At 40.0% G+C, this 16,081-nt stretch overlaps 1 protein-coding gene across 2 annotated transcripts; it reads right to left on the reverse strand.

Moving 5' to 3' along the window:
- Window positions 1–7,597: 7,597 nt before the first annotated feature.
- LOC121265053 (ankyrin repeat-containing protein At5g02620-like) lies at window positions 7,598–10,877 on the reverse strand. 2 transcript variants are annotated; one of them, XM_041168504.1, is made up of 4 exons: window positions 10,643–10,877; window positions 9,764–10,304; window positions 9,021–9,430; window positions 7,598–8,647 (listed from the first exon to the last, which is right to left on the reverse strand). In XM_041168504.1, the coding sequence occupies exons 2-4, from the start codon at window positions 10,095–10,097 to the stop codon at window positions 7,775–7,777; spliced, it is 1,617 nt and encodes a 538-aa protein (XP_041024438.1). In that variant the 5' UTR covers window positions 10,098–10,304; window positions 10,643–10,877; the 3' UTR covers window positions 7,598–7,774. The 2 variants fall into 2 exon arrangements, with proteins under 2 accessions (XP_041024438.1, XP_041024439.1); XM_041168505.1 differs by having other exon boundaries at window positions 9,764–10,301; window positions 10,643–10,868.
- Window positions 10,878–16,081: the final 5,204 nt, after the last annotated feature.

Consider the following 16,081-nt stretch of genomic DNA (forward strand, 5'->3'; position numbering starts at 1 on the left):
GGGAGGAAAAATTTCACTATAATATGCTTTTTTACAGTCTGTCATAACCTCTCATTTTTCGCAGTAAAATTTAAGCTGAAGATCTACTTGTTGTAGAAAATATTCTCTCTAGAGCTCCTCGTCTAAAGGTTGAAGAAATAGCCGAAGAAGAAACCTTGCCAAAATGTCCCTTTGAGCGTTCAAAAGAAAAGTCCCCAAAACCGTAGGCACCATATCCCTTTTATCTGACATTTTTCTTGTGTGCCCCTTAGTAGTAGTGAGAGATGTTTGTTTTGTGTGTCTGACTGTCTCTCTCTTTCCCACTTTCTCCTAACACATCCCTGCCTCCTAACACCCTCACCCACTTGTCCCTTCTTATCCCCTCTTCGTCTCTCTCATTTTGTCTTCTAGTGATGGCCCTTTGATGGGTTAGGCTTTGAGAACCATTTTAAGCCTACTGTATTTTACCTCTCACAATTGCTTGCGATTCTTAAGGGCAATTTGTTTCAAAGAAGGCATTGAGAATCTTTAAAGGTAAAATATGTAATCGAACTGATTTGCCCTTGTCTGTAGAGAAATAAATTCTGGGAGCCGGCCCTGTCATCTGAGCTCGGGATGGGCTTGACCGCGTAGAGTGCGAGCGTAAAGCCCATCTTGGTGACATAACCGAGAGGTAGGCTCGACCGCATAGAGATGCATAGGGTCCAATCACGTCTTAGCGAGATAAGAGGGAGGTAGGCTCGATGCATGGAGCGTGAGCTCGAATCTTGGCAGGTGAGGTAAGTGGGAGGTAGGGTGCGAGCATGTAGCTCGACTATGGCGGGAGATGGGCTCGACCGCGTAAGATGTGTATGAAAATTGGTCGAGCAGTCAAGTGAGTTGAGCAGTTTGTAAAACTGGACTCACCCTAAGTCTTGTCGAAAGGCTTATGTTCTTCCGGCATCTTTGTTTTTTATGATGTTGATGAACTTTCCTTTTATGATATGAATTTCGGTATGTTAAAGTATATATGTTGTAACCTGCGTGAAGTGGTCAGAGAGCCCGTCGACCCTCTGGGTTCACTTCAGGCAATTGTGGAGCTTAGAGGCATGTTAACTCCGAAGGTAACCTGCTGACAGCAGTTATGGCACGAGTACGAACACACGACATTTGCTGGTGGAGATACTATCTCAAAAGTAATGTCGGGCAGTCGAAAGTCTGAACCTGCACTTCGTTGTGAGGCCAACTGGGCCACTTTAAGGCTGAACCCCCTGTTGACCCTCATAGGAAGGTAAGTAGAAGATGTCTGACCGTGCTATGTTGTCTCAAAAATAATGTCGGGTAGTTGAAAGACTGAACCCACACTTCGCCGTGAGGCAAGTCGAACTGCCCTAAAGCTGGACCCGCCTATTGATCCTCACGGAAAGGTAAGTAGAAGATGTCCGACTGCGCTATGTTGTCTCAAAAGTAATGTCAGGCAATCGAAGGACTGAACCCGCACTTCGTCGTGAGGCAGGCCGAGCTGCCTTAAGGCTGGACCTGCCTATTGACAATAATGAGAAGGTAAGTAGAAGATGTCCGACCGCGCTATGCTGTCTCGAAAGTAATGTCGGGCAGTCGAAAGACTAAACCTATACTTTATCATGAGGCAGGCTAGGCTGTCTTAAGGCTGGACCCGCCTGTTGACCCTCACGGGAAGGTAAGTAAAATATGTTCGACCGCGCTATGTTGTCTCGAAAGTAATGTCGGGCAATCAAAGGACTAAACCGACACTTCATCATAAGGCAAGTCGGGCCTTCTTAAGGCTGGACCCACTTGTTGACCCTCACGGGAAGGTAAGTAGAAATGTCCGATCGCACTATGTTGTCTCAAAAGCAATGTCGGGCAATCAAAGGACTGAACCCTCACTTCGCCTTGAGGCAGGCTAGGCCGCCTGAAGGCAAGACCCGCCTGTTGACCCTTACGTGAAGGAAAGTTGAAGATGCTACAAAAGTCAAACCTGTTACTGCAAATATTTCTCAATCACAAGTGTGAAATTTGCAAGCCTGAGTTGTCTTGTCGGGGTGCAGTGAAGGTCTAAGGCGCTATTCGTTTAGTATTCTGTTGCTGGAGATGACGTTCCGTTAGTGGAGATTCCATTGGTGGAGATTTGGTTGATGGAGATTCAGTTGATGAAGGTTTCGTTGATGAAGATTCTGTTGATAGAGATTCCGTTGGTGGAGATTTTGTCTTCGGGTAGCCGAAGGCTAACCCGCACTCCTCAAGAGGGATAGAGTAGCCTTACCCATTACACTCATTACTTTTGTCTCCCAGGGAGGTAAGTTGCTAATGGAGATTATGTTGGTGGAGATTCTATCTTCGAGTAGCCGGAGGCTGACCCGCACTCCTCCGCGAGAGGGATAGAGTAGCCTTAGGCATTACACTCATCTATTTTGTCTTGCGGGGAGGTAAGTTGCTGATGGCGATTTCGTTAATAAAGATTCTATTGGTGGAGATTTCATTGGTTGAGATTCTGTCTTTGGGGAGCAGAAAGCTGACCTGCACTCCTCCATAAGAGGGATAGAGCAGCCTTAGTCATTACATTCATCCATTTCACCTCACGAGGAGGTAAGTAGTCGAACAACATTGTGCCTGGTCTGCCTTTTATCGTGTCGTTTCTATCCTCATTCCTCGATGTAGCATTTAAGTAGTCGAAGAACCCAACCCGCACTCTATTAGGGATAGGTCGGGATGCCTCAAGCCAACCCGCCCCATTAGTCCCCCAAGGAGGTAACTTCTTTAGATGGCCACGGGGCTGGTCCTCTCTTCTTCGTGACTAGGGTTGGGGTATGTATTCGAGTAGCCCTAAGGTTGAACCTGTTCTCCTCCACAAGAGGGACGAGGTGGCCTCTTGCTCGGCCAGCCCCTTCTAGTCCAATGGGGAGATAGGTTATTTAGGCAGTTTGGGACTGGACCCACTCCCGCCAGTTGACATCACGGGAAAGGTAAGGCAACCTTTAGGCTTACCTCTCCCTCTAGTACCCAGTGAGGGAGGTAATTCAAACAACGATATTGCTGGTCCGCTCTTTCGCTGTGATGGGGGGTCGAGGTAAGCTTTTGGGCCGCCATGGGGGCAAGTCCCACTCACCTGAAAGAGGAGCTTGAGCCACCTGCTCACCTATCATCATTTGAGGGAGGTAAGTTATTTGGGCAGTTTGGAACTGGACACGTTTCCACCCATTGACGTCGCAGGAAACAGTAAGTTTGGGTCAGGTTGGCACTAAACCCACACTTCATTGCAGCGAAGGTCAAGGTCAGTCTTCGAGCCGCCAGGGGGGTTGGACTAGTACTCCATTGCTGGAAGGGTAGAGCAACAACCTTAGGCATTACACTCATCCCTTTGGTCCAGCGGAAGGTACGTTGTTCGGGCAGTATGTCACTGGACCCGCTCCCACCTGTTGATGCTCACGAGGAATGTAAGTCTTCATCTTTAGGTTGACGAAGGCTGACCTGAACTCCACCGCAGGAGGGATAAGGCAACCTTTAGGCCTACATTTCCCTCTGGTACCCTGTGAGGGAGATAATTCGGACATCGATGTTGCTAGTCATCTCCTTCACCATGATTGGGGTCGGGGTAAGTTTTCAAACCGCTAGGGGGCTAGTCTTGTTGTCCCGAACGTGGAGGTTAAGCCGTCTGCTCACCTATCATCCTTCGTGTAGAGGTAGGTTGTTCGGGCAGTTTGAGACTATACATATTCCCGACTATTAACATAACAAGGAAGGGTATGTTTGCGTCCGGTTGGTACTGAACCCACACTTCATCGTGGTGGAGGTCGGGGTAAGCCTTCAGGTTGCCGTGAGGGCTGGACCTACACTCCATCGCGGGAGGGGTATAGCAACCTTGGGTATTACATTCACCCCTTTGGTCCCATGGGAGGATCGTTGTTAGGGCAGTTTGTCACTGTACCCGCTCCCACCTGTTGACGCTCAAGAGGAAGGTAAGCCTTCGTCTTCTGGTAATTGAAGGCTAACCCACACTCCTCTGTGAGAGGGATAGAGCTGCATGTGGTGTGACTAATCCCTTTGGTGTCTTGCAGGGAGGTAAGTAGTTGATGGAGATTCTGTGTTGAGTTGTACAACTAGTGTTTCGCACTACCGAAAATAATCATGTTAGTGAAAACAAAATCCATATAAATTTTGAAGGAGACAAACCAGAGTACTAAACTGTTATGACTGATTTTTGCCTGCTGTTGTTTGCCTGCTGCTTGACTAAAATTGCCCGTTGTTGTCTGTCAATTCTTCTCTTCCTTGCTCATCATTTTATTTCCATTTCTTTTTTTTTGGTAACCCGTGCAAATGAGTCTCAAGACAAGGAGATGATGAGTCCTAGAGAAGGTGAGTCCATGGGTGAGAAGCAAGTGGCCAATGAGCTGCTTGGCGATAAACGTATTGGCCGTGGAATGGAGGTCTTTGGCCGATGAGCTGCTTGGCGACAAATGCACTAGCCATGGAGTCTGGGTGATGAGTTGTCATTGGTCGAGGAGATCTCTAGCCATGGGCACTAGCTGAGTTGTCACTGGTTGGCCGAGGAGACTGAGCAACGAGCCCATGGTCATGGAGTCCTGCCCGATGTGCTCATAGCCTGGGCTCGTTGCTCATGGTCATGGAGTCCAATATATGTGGATGTGGAGTGGAGGTCACTGGCCGTGGCCATGAAGTGCTCTGGCCCTACACGCTGGAGTTGTTCTGGCCATGGAGGTGTTCTGGCCAAGGAGCTCTGCTCATGATGCATGGCCGAATAGGAGACCATTGGCTACAATGAGCTAGCCGAGGAGCCCAAGCTGCGGCACTCCCGTGCAGGTGCGACCTACAGCATGGCCACCGGCGAGCCACTAGGTGGCGTCCAGCAAACCTGTCTTGCCACGACAGGGCTGGGCCAAGGAGTACCAACCGATGCACTTCCGTGCATGTGGCCGTTCGGTGATGTCCTCGCCATGAGGGGTGGTCGCGAACCATTCCCAAAAGGACAGACAGAGCCAACAGTTCAGTAGGTGACCGTCGGTGCCGCTCCCACGCTACGCCACAGCAAGGTTGTGGCACTTCTAGTTGCCCGCTGTTGTGTGCTATCATGCACAGTCGCTTTCCTGCTGTCGTGGTCATGGGTTTCTCTGACGGAGGCAGACGGCATTGGCCGTCCAAATGACAACCGCTGGCGTGAACAGGAGGGGCTCATGGCTGGGCAGAGCTGTGTGTCCATGGGCTCTGTTGCCCATGGCATGCATTCCATACGCCGCCTCAATAGGGTGGTTCGGAACCACCCCGGAGGAGTCAGACAATGTCGATCGCCTATATGGTGGTTGTGTCGTGCCATGGCAAGGACATGACATCTTGGATGCACGACGGTACCCATTGCACTCCCGTGCATGGCACTGTGTGCCATGCATAGGCGGGACGTTCACAGCACTGTCATTTAAGTACACATCACTATGCATTTAAGTGCACAGTATCATGCCTGGCACGTGCAATGTAATGTGCACAGTGGCCTATCGAGTGTTTTTCACGCACTGTGCATTAAAATGCACAGTACTAACCCACGTACTCTCCCCTCTTTATGTAGTAGTGTTTTACTTAAAAGCACAGGCAGTTGTGGGCGCTATTTGAGCTCATGGCCATGGAGTCCAATATATGTGGTTGTGGAGTGGAGGTCACTGGCCACAGCCATGAAGTGCTCTAGCCCTACACGCTGGAGTTGTTCTGGCCATAGAGGTGTTCTGGCCTTAAAGTGTTCTGACCAAGGAGCTCTGCTCATGATGCACGGCCGAAGAGGAGACCACTGGCTACAATGAGCTAGCCGAGGAGCCCAAGCCGCTGCACTCCCGTGCAGGTGCGGCTTGCAGCATTGCCACCACTGGCGGGGGTTGTTGAAGACCGCCCCAAAGGTAGCAGGAGACACCAGTGAGCCACTAGGTGGCTTCCAGCAAACCTGTCGTGCCACGACAGGGCTGGGCCAAGGAGTTCCAACCGATGCACTTCCGTGCATGTGGCCGTTCGGTGAGGTCCTCGCCATGAGGGGTGGTCGCGAACCATTCCCAAAAGGACAGACAGAGCCAACAATTCAGTAGGTGACCGTCGGTGCCGCTCCCACGCTGTACCCTACACCACCTCAGTAGGGTGGTTCGGAACCACCCCGAAGGAGTCAGACAATGCTGATGGCCTATATGGTGGTTGTGCCGTGCCATGGCAAGGACATTACATCTTTGGTGCACGACGTGCACCCATTGCACTCTCGTGCATGGCACTGTGTGCCATGCATAGGCGGGACGTGCACATCACTATGCATTTAAGTGCACAGTGTCATGCCTGGCACGTGCAATGTAATGTTCACAGTGACCTATCGAGTGGTTTTCACGCACTGTGCATTAGAGTGCACAGTACTAACCCACGTACTCTCCCCTCTTTATGTAGTAGTGTTTTACTTAAAAGCACAGGGAGTGGTGGGCGCTATTTGAGCTCAAGTGGCCAAGGAGTCTGGGACCTCGGCCCTACACACTGATATAAAAAGTATTCAAGTTCGGTGCACTTTTTACCGTCTGGGCGAGAAAAGATTCACTTGCCCCCTTTCTGTAGTAGTACTTTTTATAAAAATAAAAGTGGAAAGGCTGAATATACTTATTTGGAAAACTTTCATCTACTCCTTTAAAGATTATTTAGGGTGTCGAGAAATCGTCCTTCCGCTTTTGGTGCAAAAATAATCTCGATCCCATAGACAGCGTCACTGCTAACCAAAAACAACGCAGCCCAGAAAGGAAGAAAGATCTATTCCTGGGACGCACTGAGGAGGGCTGGGCCTTGATCGATGAGGTGTGGAGGCCCCATTGGTGATCCGGTGCGGCTGTATGGTGTCCTTGCATATGTCCATGGCGGTGAACAGTATTTAAATGCTGAATAAAGAGAGATGAACACACAAATTTACGTGGCTCAGCACTAGGCCTACGTCCACGAGGGTTTGGGAGGGGAGATTTTACTAAAATATGCTTGTTTACAATCTCTCATAACCTCTTATTTCTTATTGTACAATAGGAGCTGGAGATCTACTTGCTGGAGAAAATGTTCTCTCTGGAGCTCCCTATCTAGAGGCTGAAGAAGAAGCTGAAAAAGAAACCTGGCCAAAAAGTCCCTCCAAGTGTTCAAAAGAAAAGTTCCCAAAATCGTAGGCACCTTGTCCCTTTATCTAACTCTCTTCTTGTGCACATCTTGATAGTAGTGAGGGATGTCTGCTTTGCTTGTCTGACCGTCTCTCCATTTCCCACTTTCTCTTGACACCTCCCTGTCTCCTGACACCCTCACCCTCTTGTCTCTTTTTGTCCCATCTTCCTCTCTCATTTTATCTTCTAGTGACGACCCTTTGATGGGTTAGGCCTAGAGAACCATTTTAGGCCTGGTGTATTTTACCCCCTCACACAATGGTTACAATCCAACGCCTTGGAGAGCCAAAATAACCCCAAACTAAAGTGCAAAAACAAAACCTAATTCACAACCAAATCCGAATCCAATATAAGGTTTATTTATTATATACATCATCATCTACTCGAAGTATTAGATATTTGAATCTGGAATCCGGTTTCCACACAAGGTTTTTCGATGAGTAATTATAACTAACTTGCTTCAAAAGAAACGATGCATGATCTATGGATCATTCATACAAATACAATCGGATCATGGGCATCCTTTGTTCAAGCATCCAATGCTCTCTTACTAGGAAAAGGTTAAGACTATGTTACATGGGATATATACATATTCGAAAGATCCAAAACCGAGGAAAAAAATAAGGGAGCTCTCAAATTGCATAGACTGTGCTTAGAATCTCGGAATCCGACATTACAGCAGACATAGACCGTGATTGTGACCTAGTACTGCTCATGGATGACCTCCTAATGCTGCGCAGTTTAGAAGCCTCCATCCTGTGCACAATCACCCAGTAACACATTGTTCCCAATGTAGTTGCCATGATCACTGTCCCAATGGCTGTTACTCCGACAGCCAACCCCCTATGGTTTTTTCCCACAACAAGATATGACAAGGCAAGATAGGCCACTGAAACCAGCACACAAGCCAACCACATTAGCTTGTTTATAACTGCCATCATTTGCTTTTTGGCCTTCCTCTCTATTACTACAATTGAAGTTTGAACTACCACCACAGCCAATGATATGAAGAGGGCTGTAGAGTCAAAGATGATGAATATCATAAACTCTTTTGTGGGAGCGACTCGTGCTTCACCGGGCGAATAGTCAGGAGGAAGCACTTTTGGGTCATCCTCAAATTGGCCCGGGATGTTAAAGATGGCAGCAAAGGCAACGGTGGCAATCAGGACAGCAACAACAGTGGTTGAGTTGATTGCGTTGTTGAGCCCCTCTGTGTGCATTTTGTTGAGCCGCTTTGCTATGCCTTGCACACGCTTTCTTGTTTGCAGCGTGTGCTCTAGCTGATTATGCACCCCATGCTTTATATCGCTTACGGTTTGCTTCAGCTCTCGGGCCGTGTTCGCAGTTGGTGTTTTGATCGAGCTTGCACTTTGAACTCCATGCTCTCGCAGGATAGCGGCAACCTCAGAGTGCCCTGCTTTCTCAGCAGTGTCAAGAGCAGTTTCTTTGGATTTGTTAATGGCCATCTTGTCCATGCCCTCACATTCTACTAGCTTGTGAACAATCTGCAACCAAAGCATGTGTGTCAGGGACTTCCGTATCTTTTCAAGGGATTTAAAGTCGAATTGAGATAGCAACCTAAAAGTTGAACTTTGAATTGTAAGTGGTGTGCTTACACACCAGCTTGCAAGTAGTAAAACTCGTTCAATGAAGATTTTAGAGAAAGAGACGTCGCAACATCACTCACAATGGAAAGAAGTACACTGCTTACCCTTTTAAGAAAAATAATGTATCTATTTCGCTCTAAAATCCTTAAGTCTAATCGAAGTACAGTTTTTGGAAATAAGGAACAATAAATAAAATTGATATTCATAGAATAACCTCGTAACAGCCATAAGTCTACATCTGAAAAAAGAGTAACAGGAAGAGTTTCCTGACCTGCAGTCGACCCTTCCTTGTTGCTATATGTAATGCAGTGTTGCCCTTGGAATCAATCATGTTTGTCAAAGAAGGACCTGACTTCACCAGCTCATCCACAAGCTCCACGTTCTGTCCCTTAACTGCCATGTGGAGAGCTGTCTGCCCCTTCTTATCAGTTCTTGTAGTGATTCCAGGTTCTTTGCTCAAAAGAGCCTTGACAACCTCCACATACCCATGCCTCGCAGCCGAATGCAAGGCTGTTTTCCCATTGCTTCTGGCTATGGTGGCCAAGCAGCTTCCTTTATCCAAGAGGAAATTTACTACTTCAATATGGCCTTGAGCTGCAGCAGTATGTAATGCAGTAGTGTTGGTTAGATCAACGGTCATTGAGAGTTCGGGAATGGCATCAGTGAGGACCTTCAATATCTCTGCAACAGATAAATAGTTCATGATTATCATTGGGACAAACTGTCAAAGAAGAGTCATAAAAAATTATGTTGTAGTAGTCATGACAAGTTTTTGCAGTTTCAATACTAAATATTTAGATAATACAATTTCAAATGATTAAGTTCACCATTTCCTCTCATTTTAAGCTTTTGAGATGGGATGTAATTTAATATGGTGTGAAAGAAGTGGTTCTGCATTCGAACCCTAACTCTACTCAAGTAGTGATTTAACACCAAGTATGTGTTGTGGATGCTAAGAAAAAGATATCAAAAGGGAAAGTTAAGATTAAAATCTCAATTTCCAAAGGGACTTACCCAATTCCCCTTGCTTGGCAGCAATATGGAATGCATCGTAGCTATTTTTAGCTTTTGTACTAGCCAATCCAACGTCATAGTGCTTTATCAACTCCTTAACCAAATCGACGCAACCGTGTTCAGCAGCAACATATAGGGCAGTTTCACCCGATTGGTTCTGCTTGGACAACAATTGCTTCAACTCTGCATCTCCATCGTTAGCCAATATCTCCTTAATCAATTCTAAATTCCCCAATCTCGCCGCCATATGCAGCGGCGTGTCATCCCGTTTTCCGGTCAACTGCTTGGTCATCTTCTTCCCACCAGATCTTTGTTGCCTCTCCGGAGCTTCCATTGATACCAATTCCACTCAACCCTCTAAGAACACAGAATTAAGGGGGAAAAGAAAGTCCTAACCTTAAGAGGGTTTCGTCTACTTAACAGTTGAACCCCAAATTACCAATCCGCCAATAGATATAGATAAGACTATTTAGATCCTTCCATAGATGAGCATGTAGGAAACTCCCATGACTCTGATACTCATAGTAAACTCTGGCAGCTTCTGCAACAGAAATTAAGGACTGCTATTAGGTAAAAACCCAGATGTGTTTGCTTCCCCATAATTATATACAATTTTTTTTTCAACTTTCATAATTGTCATCAATCATCGATACAAGAAAATTAGAGCCGCAAAGGAGACGAAGGACTTGGAAAAACCGTTCTCGGTTTGCCACAATATGCGTAGCAATTCAATGAACTGCAAAGACTAAATTGGCAATTGGGCTTTTACCGACCAAGAGATCATAAATTCAAAAGTTATATTATGAAAAATAAACAAACAGAAGACGAACTGGGTGATTATAATAATCCATATAAGGAGAAAACTGATGAATTAATCACCTTCTGCGTGTAAAAAGCTGGGCTTTGTGCCTCCAAATCTAGAAACGGAAGAAAAACTCAGCCAAAGGGTTTGAAAATCGGGTGCTGAGAACAAAATGGAAAGCAACGATAAAAAAAGAAGCGTGGAAACGAGGTGTGAAAATGGAAGGCCACAATTTCAGTACCGAAGAGTTGAGTGGAGGTGAGCGAAAGAGTGAAATGATAGCTTGGCCCACTTTTGACTTTTAAGCGCTATCATTTCCTCTCCTCAGACTCCTCGGATCAAGAACAAGGAAGGCCGTTGTGCTGTAGTTGATTAGTGGAAGTATGAACGACCAAGGAAGGAAGGACGCGCAACCGAGTTTCTTTCTTTCACGTGATCCACACATACAGTGTACATGAAAACTGTCGGGGCTCACACGGGATTACACGTATCACATAATACGAAAATATATTAACTTTACAGTGGTAAAAGTACTAGATTTGAGATTTTTAAAAACTATAATTATAAGAATAGTGCTACGTACACTCATGATTATGGGTTTCGAGAATTGCAAATTCTCTTTATTTTTTTAGATTTTCTTTCATATTTTTTTTATATCTCTAAACATTTTAAAAAAAAATAAAATTCACAACATCATTAAAAAATACATTCTTAATCACTAAATAAAAAAAAAAATATCAAGACCCAATTCTCGGTAGCTCTATCATTTTCCTAATTATAAACTAAATGACTTGATCATGTGATACATCATATTTATTTTAAGGAAAAGTTTTTATAATTTAACATCTTATATCAAGTAATGTTTGTTTGTGAATCTATTATTACTAAACTCTTTATAGATAAAGAATTAACACTATTTTTTATTTGTTTATTAATTCTAAAAACTACTTATAACACATAATCATAGTGAGGGAATTTTCTCTCGTAACCTTTGAAGTATGAAGATAACCTTTTACTTGGAGTATTGACTTTGGATTAGGTATATTTCTAGTTAAGTTCTTGCTAAAAGAAGACATGTTAGCTAATTTAGTTAGCCTATTTCAAGTGCATACCATTGTAATAGTTATAAGTTTTGCTAAACTATTAAAATAGTAATTTTTTATTACTTCTTTATTTTATTTTATTCAACAATCATATTTTCAAAATTCATTCTATCTAAGATACATTTATCTAATGTAGTTCTAAAATAAAATGAAGCGATCAATGATTAATCAGCATACAAAATAAACTCTATATCATTACAATATAACCATCCGTGTTTCAAGATATTTAACATTGTCCCAAATCAATCACATGAAAGATATTAACATAATAACATTGTCCCAAAATAATTTAGTTCATACAAAAACAACATGAGTATCAAAGCAACAATATTAAGATATTTAAAAAATATAAAATAAAATATAAAATCTTTACTAGTGAACACGCACGCTAGCATCCCTCAATTAATAAAATTAAAAAAGAGGGCCGTTGACTGACCAAAAAGCAGGATCAAAGGCCGCCACATTCCACGTAGATTTTTGTCGTTTCTATCGATGCGGCCCTCCGCTGGCCGTTAAATTTTAACAATTCGTTTGGAAACACAATTTATTTTAATTTATTATTATAAATTTTTTAAATTTTAATATAAAATATAATAAATAATTTAATTTTTTTAAATTTTAAAATAATAATAATAATAAATAATATTCTAATAATATTTTATCAAATTAACTCATGAATGCAACGTCCAAACGTACCCTAAACTAACAATTTCTAAAGACCCATAAGTCATGCTCCGAGACAAAGAAAGGCGTCACCATTTTTTGGAAGCTTGCGTTGGTTCGTTCGTTTTTGGCGGGGCTAACCTGCGTCAGCGCGTACGCTTTTCATTGTCCTCTTACGGCTTACCGACCACGTTCATAAGGCTTCGTCTAGAAACCAAATTTATTTTAATTTATTATTATTATTTTTTTTAAATTTTTAAATAATAATAATATTAAAAAATAATATTCTAATAATATTTTATCATTTCAAATCAATTCAATTCAGTTTAATATCTAAACACAACCTAAATGAATTACTGAAGTTTATTGCTATTTATTTTTTATTTTTTAAAATTTTTTAATTTATTTAAATATTTTTTAAAAAATAAAAAAAATTAATACACTTAAAATTACTTTTTTAATTATTAAATAAATAAATAAATAAATTTTGACAAGCAGCGATACAATTGGGAGCAGGTAGTTTTTCCCTCATGAGTCATAATAGACGTACACGCGTGTTTTGGGAGATCCGTGGTCTCTTCTCGTCCTCGTACACATCCTAAACCCATTATTGTTTTCACTCTTCATTCCACGTATGGCTAAATAGCATTAATTAAAAAAATAATCTATATAAAATTTTTTATACTTTTTTATATAATTCTATTTTAAATAAAGAACAATTTATAAAAGAATATTATTTTATAAAAATACTCTTAATTTAAAATATAATTATAAAAAATTATATCGTGTATCTTTGCTCTATATTTTATAATTATTTTTACTTATTTTTTACTATAAATCTCATATATCCATGTTTAGACTATCCTTAAACTCACTTTCGGGATTCGTGATCGGCTTCCCCCAAAATTTTGAAGAGAAATACTTAATTTATAAAAAGGTCTTATAAAAATATTTATAAATTAATAGGACTTGATATGATACGGTAGATTCTAATATAGATTTGATATATTACATTAAATTATCTCATTTGTAAACTTATTATAACATCTATTTATAGATTTAATATTATATACAATTTTTCAAACTTTTATAAAAGCTAACTTCTATCATGTCCACTATGTAGAGGGTCTAAAAATGCAAGAATGATATAATCTAGTTGCTTATCTTAAAGAAAAATTCTACTCATATTCTCATACCACACATTACATGTAATTTTTTTATTTTTTTTTCTCTTAGGCTCGGTTTGGATGCCCAGATGAAGTACATTTGAGCTATACTCATATTTCATCTTTCATCTGCCTATCCAAACGGTAGAAAACAAAATCTTATCTCATCTCTGATTTTTCAGTCATCGCTACAGTAATGTTACAGTAACGCTACAGAAACGATATATTACCGCTAGAGTTGATCTGCTACAAACTTTTATCTGCCTCTACAGTACCGCTACAGTAAAGCTAACTACCACATTTTAAATATATATAATTATCTATTAGAATTTTTTATTTTATTGGAATATATAATTAGAAAAATATATTTCGAATTTTATAAAATATAGAATAATAAATATGTCATAATATAATAATATAAAATATATTTTGGGAAAGTAAAAATATTTATGAGTTTTTAAATTAATAATAGATATTACTTATTTTTAATATATTTATAATATTTTCCACCCAATAATTAAAAATAATTTTCAATAATTGGTGGGATCCACCACTTTATCAAATATCAAAAAAGTTAAAATCATCTCATATCATCATCTCACTATCCAAACACACATTTTTTACAAATCATCTTATCTCATCTTAACTCAAGAATCTCACTAATATTCAAAAGAAAAAATTTATTCATTATCCAAACTCTCATCATCCCATGATATAGTATTAGATGATAGATTTATTAGTAAAATATAATAAATAATTTCTAATCACCCAATATCACATCATAGGATGATGGAAGTTGAAATGATAAGTAACATTACTCTATTCAAAATATCTCATTTTATCTCATCTAAACTGCGTAACTAAATGAGACTTTACTAAATGTGTGGTGTATGGATAATAAGTAAAAAATTTTAATTAATTTAATAAGAATAAAATAAAAAAATAGAAATATAATATATGATATGTCAAAATGATAAATAGTAAAATATAGAATGATTCATTCCCATTTACATTTTTTTTTTTAACACAGTCCCATTAACATTTAAAAAGACATGTCAGACGTTGGGAATCACATGTGTGTGCATGTCTTGCCACCAAAGTATTTATTGGCAGAGTTCGATGTTAGGCGTAAAAAGTTGACATTTCGAAAAAGCGATGATATTGTATATTTGGGACAAATTTATTTGGCTCGAGGTAAAAACTTTTTTTTTTTTTTAAATAATCATTTTTTTTTTAATCAGCGAGGACTATATATGCCTTCAATCCCTAAATTTATTGACAGGAATAATATCAGTTTGCAATGAAAAATTATAATATTTGCAACAAATTTATGTCGTCACAAACTATTTTTTTTTAACAACAAATTAATATTCACGGCAAATGATTAGGGTTGGATTTCCACTTTGAAAGAGTCGCAATCCAGAACCTCAAGCTCTGACTTCGTTTGGAGTCCAACGCCCAAATACGCAAACACAAATAAATAAAGTTATATATAGTTGTAAAGTGTACAAGTACTGTATAGTCATTTTAAGAAAGAGTAAAATTTATTATTTAAAAATTAATTCTTTTTCATATTAATCTTATATTTACTTACTTTTTTTCAAAAAGATTGTAAGGCGCTTGTACTCTCCATGATTATAAATATTATTTTTTAATACAAATATTTCATCTCAACATCTAAACACTTTTTAATTTCAAATTTTTAACTTTTTCATATAATCATTATAATTTTTCTAAACTTCCAAACAAAATATAAAAAATAATTTGACTTTTTTAAATCTCAAAACATATATAATATTAGAAAATAATATTCTAATAATATTTGAACTTTATAATATTTTTATTTAAATTTTTTTTCTCATTTCTCATCATTCTATGAAACACCTTAATTAAACAATTTCAATAATATTTACAGATTATTATTATTATTATTATTATTATTATTATTATTATTTTATTTTATTTTTTATTTCATCTCAATGAAGCCTGCATCGTTCTAAACTGTCTACCACTCTTAGAAGGGCCCAAGTTTAGCTCCATTTTGACTTCTTAAGATGGAGTTTAGGCCGGAGCCCAAAATGAAAATTAGAGAGACAAATAAAACTCCAGATTGTAAATAGTTCAAAGTACGATTTTATAAAGCAAATAAATCCGAACTGCATATATTCTAGGGGAAATATATAATAACTATTTCACAATCGATTTACAATTAAGTATTAAATAGTTATTTTTTCTTGTATTTTAGACTGTTGTTAAGACAATCATCTTGAATTAAGGTAAAAAAAAAAAAAAAAATTATAATATGAAGTTATAGATAAATTATAGAGTAAAATAATTTTTTAATATGAAGTTGTAGATAAATTGTAGAGTAGTTGGTGTTGTATAGTAGTCCTATTCTCAGTATTGTAAACAAATGTAAGAGCACAAAGAAAGAGATCACATCACCACAAAAACTATAAAGAGACTAGGGATGTGCTCCGACTTCGATGGAAATCGGATCCAGACTCCGAACGTTGACTCATTTGCTGGAGTCATGATTGTTTCTGGACCTTGACTCTGAACTCTGAGAAGGGCTTAAGTAGTC

The sequence above is a fragment of the Juglans microcarpa x Juglans regia genome, chromosome 5D (genome assembly GCF_004785595.1).
Source record: "Juglans microcarpa x Juglans regia isolate MS1-56 chromosome 5D, Jm3101_v1.0, whole genome shotgun sequence".
NCBI lineage: Eukaryota > Viridiplantae > Streptophyta > Magnoliopsida > Fagales > Juglandaceae > Juglans > Juglans microcarpa x Juglans regia.

Bases quoted from the DNA above. Each gene is read 5' to 3' on its own strand.
- LOC121265053 (XM_041168504.1), bottom strand. From the start codon at position 10,097: ATGGAAGCTCCGGAGAGGCAACAAAGATCTGGTGGGAAGAAGATGACC. The intron at 9,431-9,763 runs GTAAGTCCCTTT...TATCTGTTGCAG, and splicing joins TGCCAAGCAAGGGGAATTGG to AGATATTGAAGGTCCTCACT. The intron at 8,648-9,020 runs GTCAGGAAACTC...CTTTGGTTGCAG, and splicing joins CAAGGAAGGGTCGACTGCAG to ATTGTTCACAAGCTAGTAGA.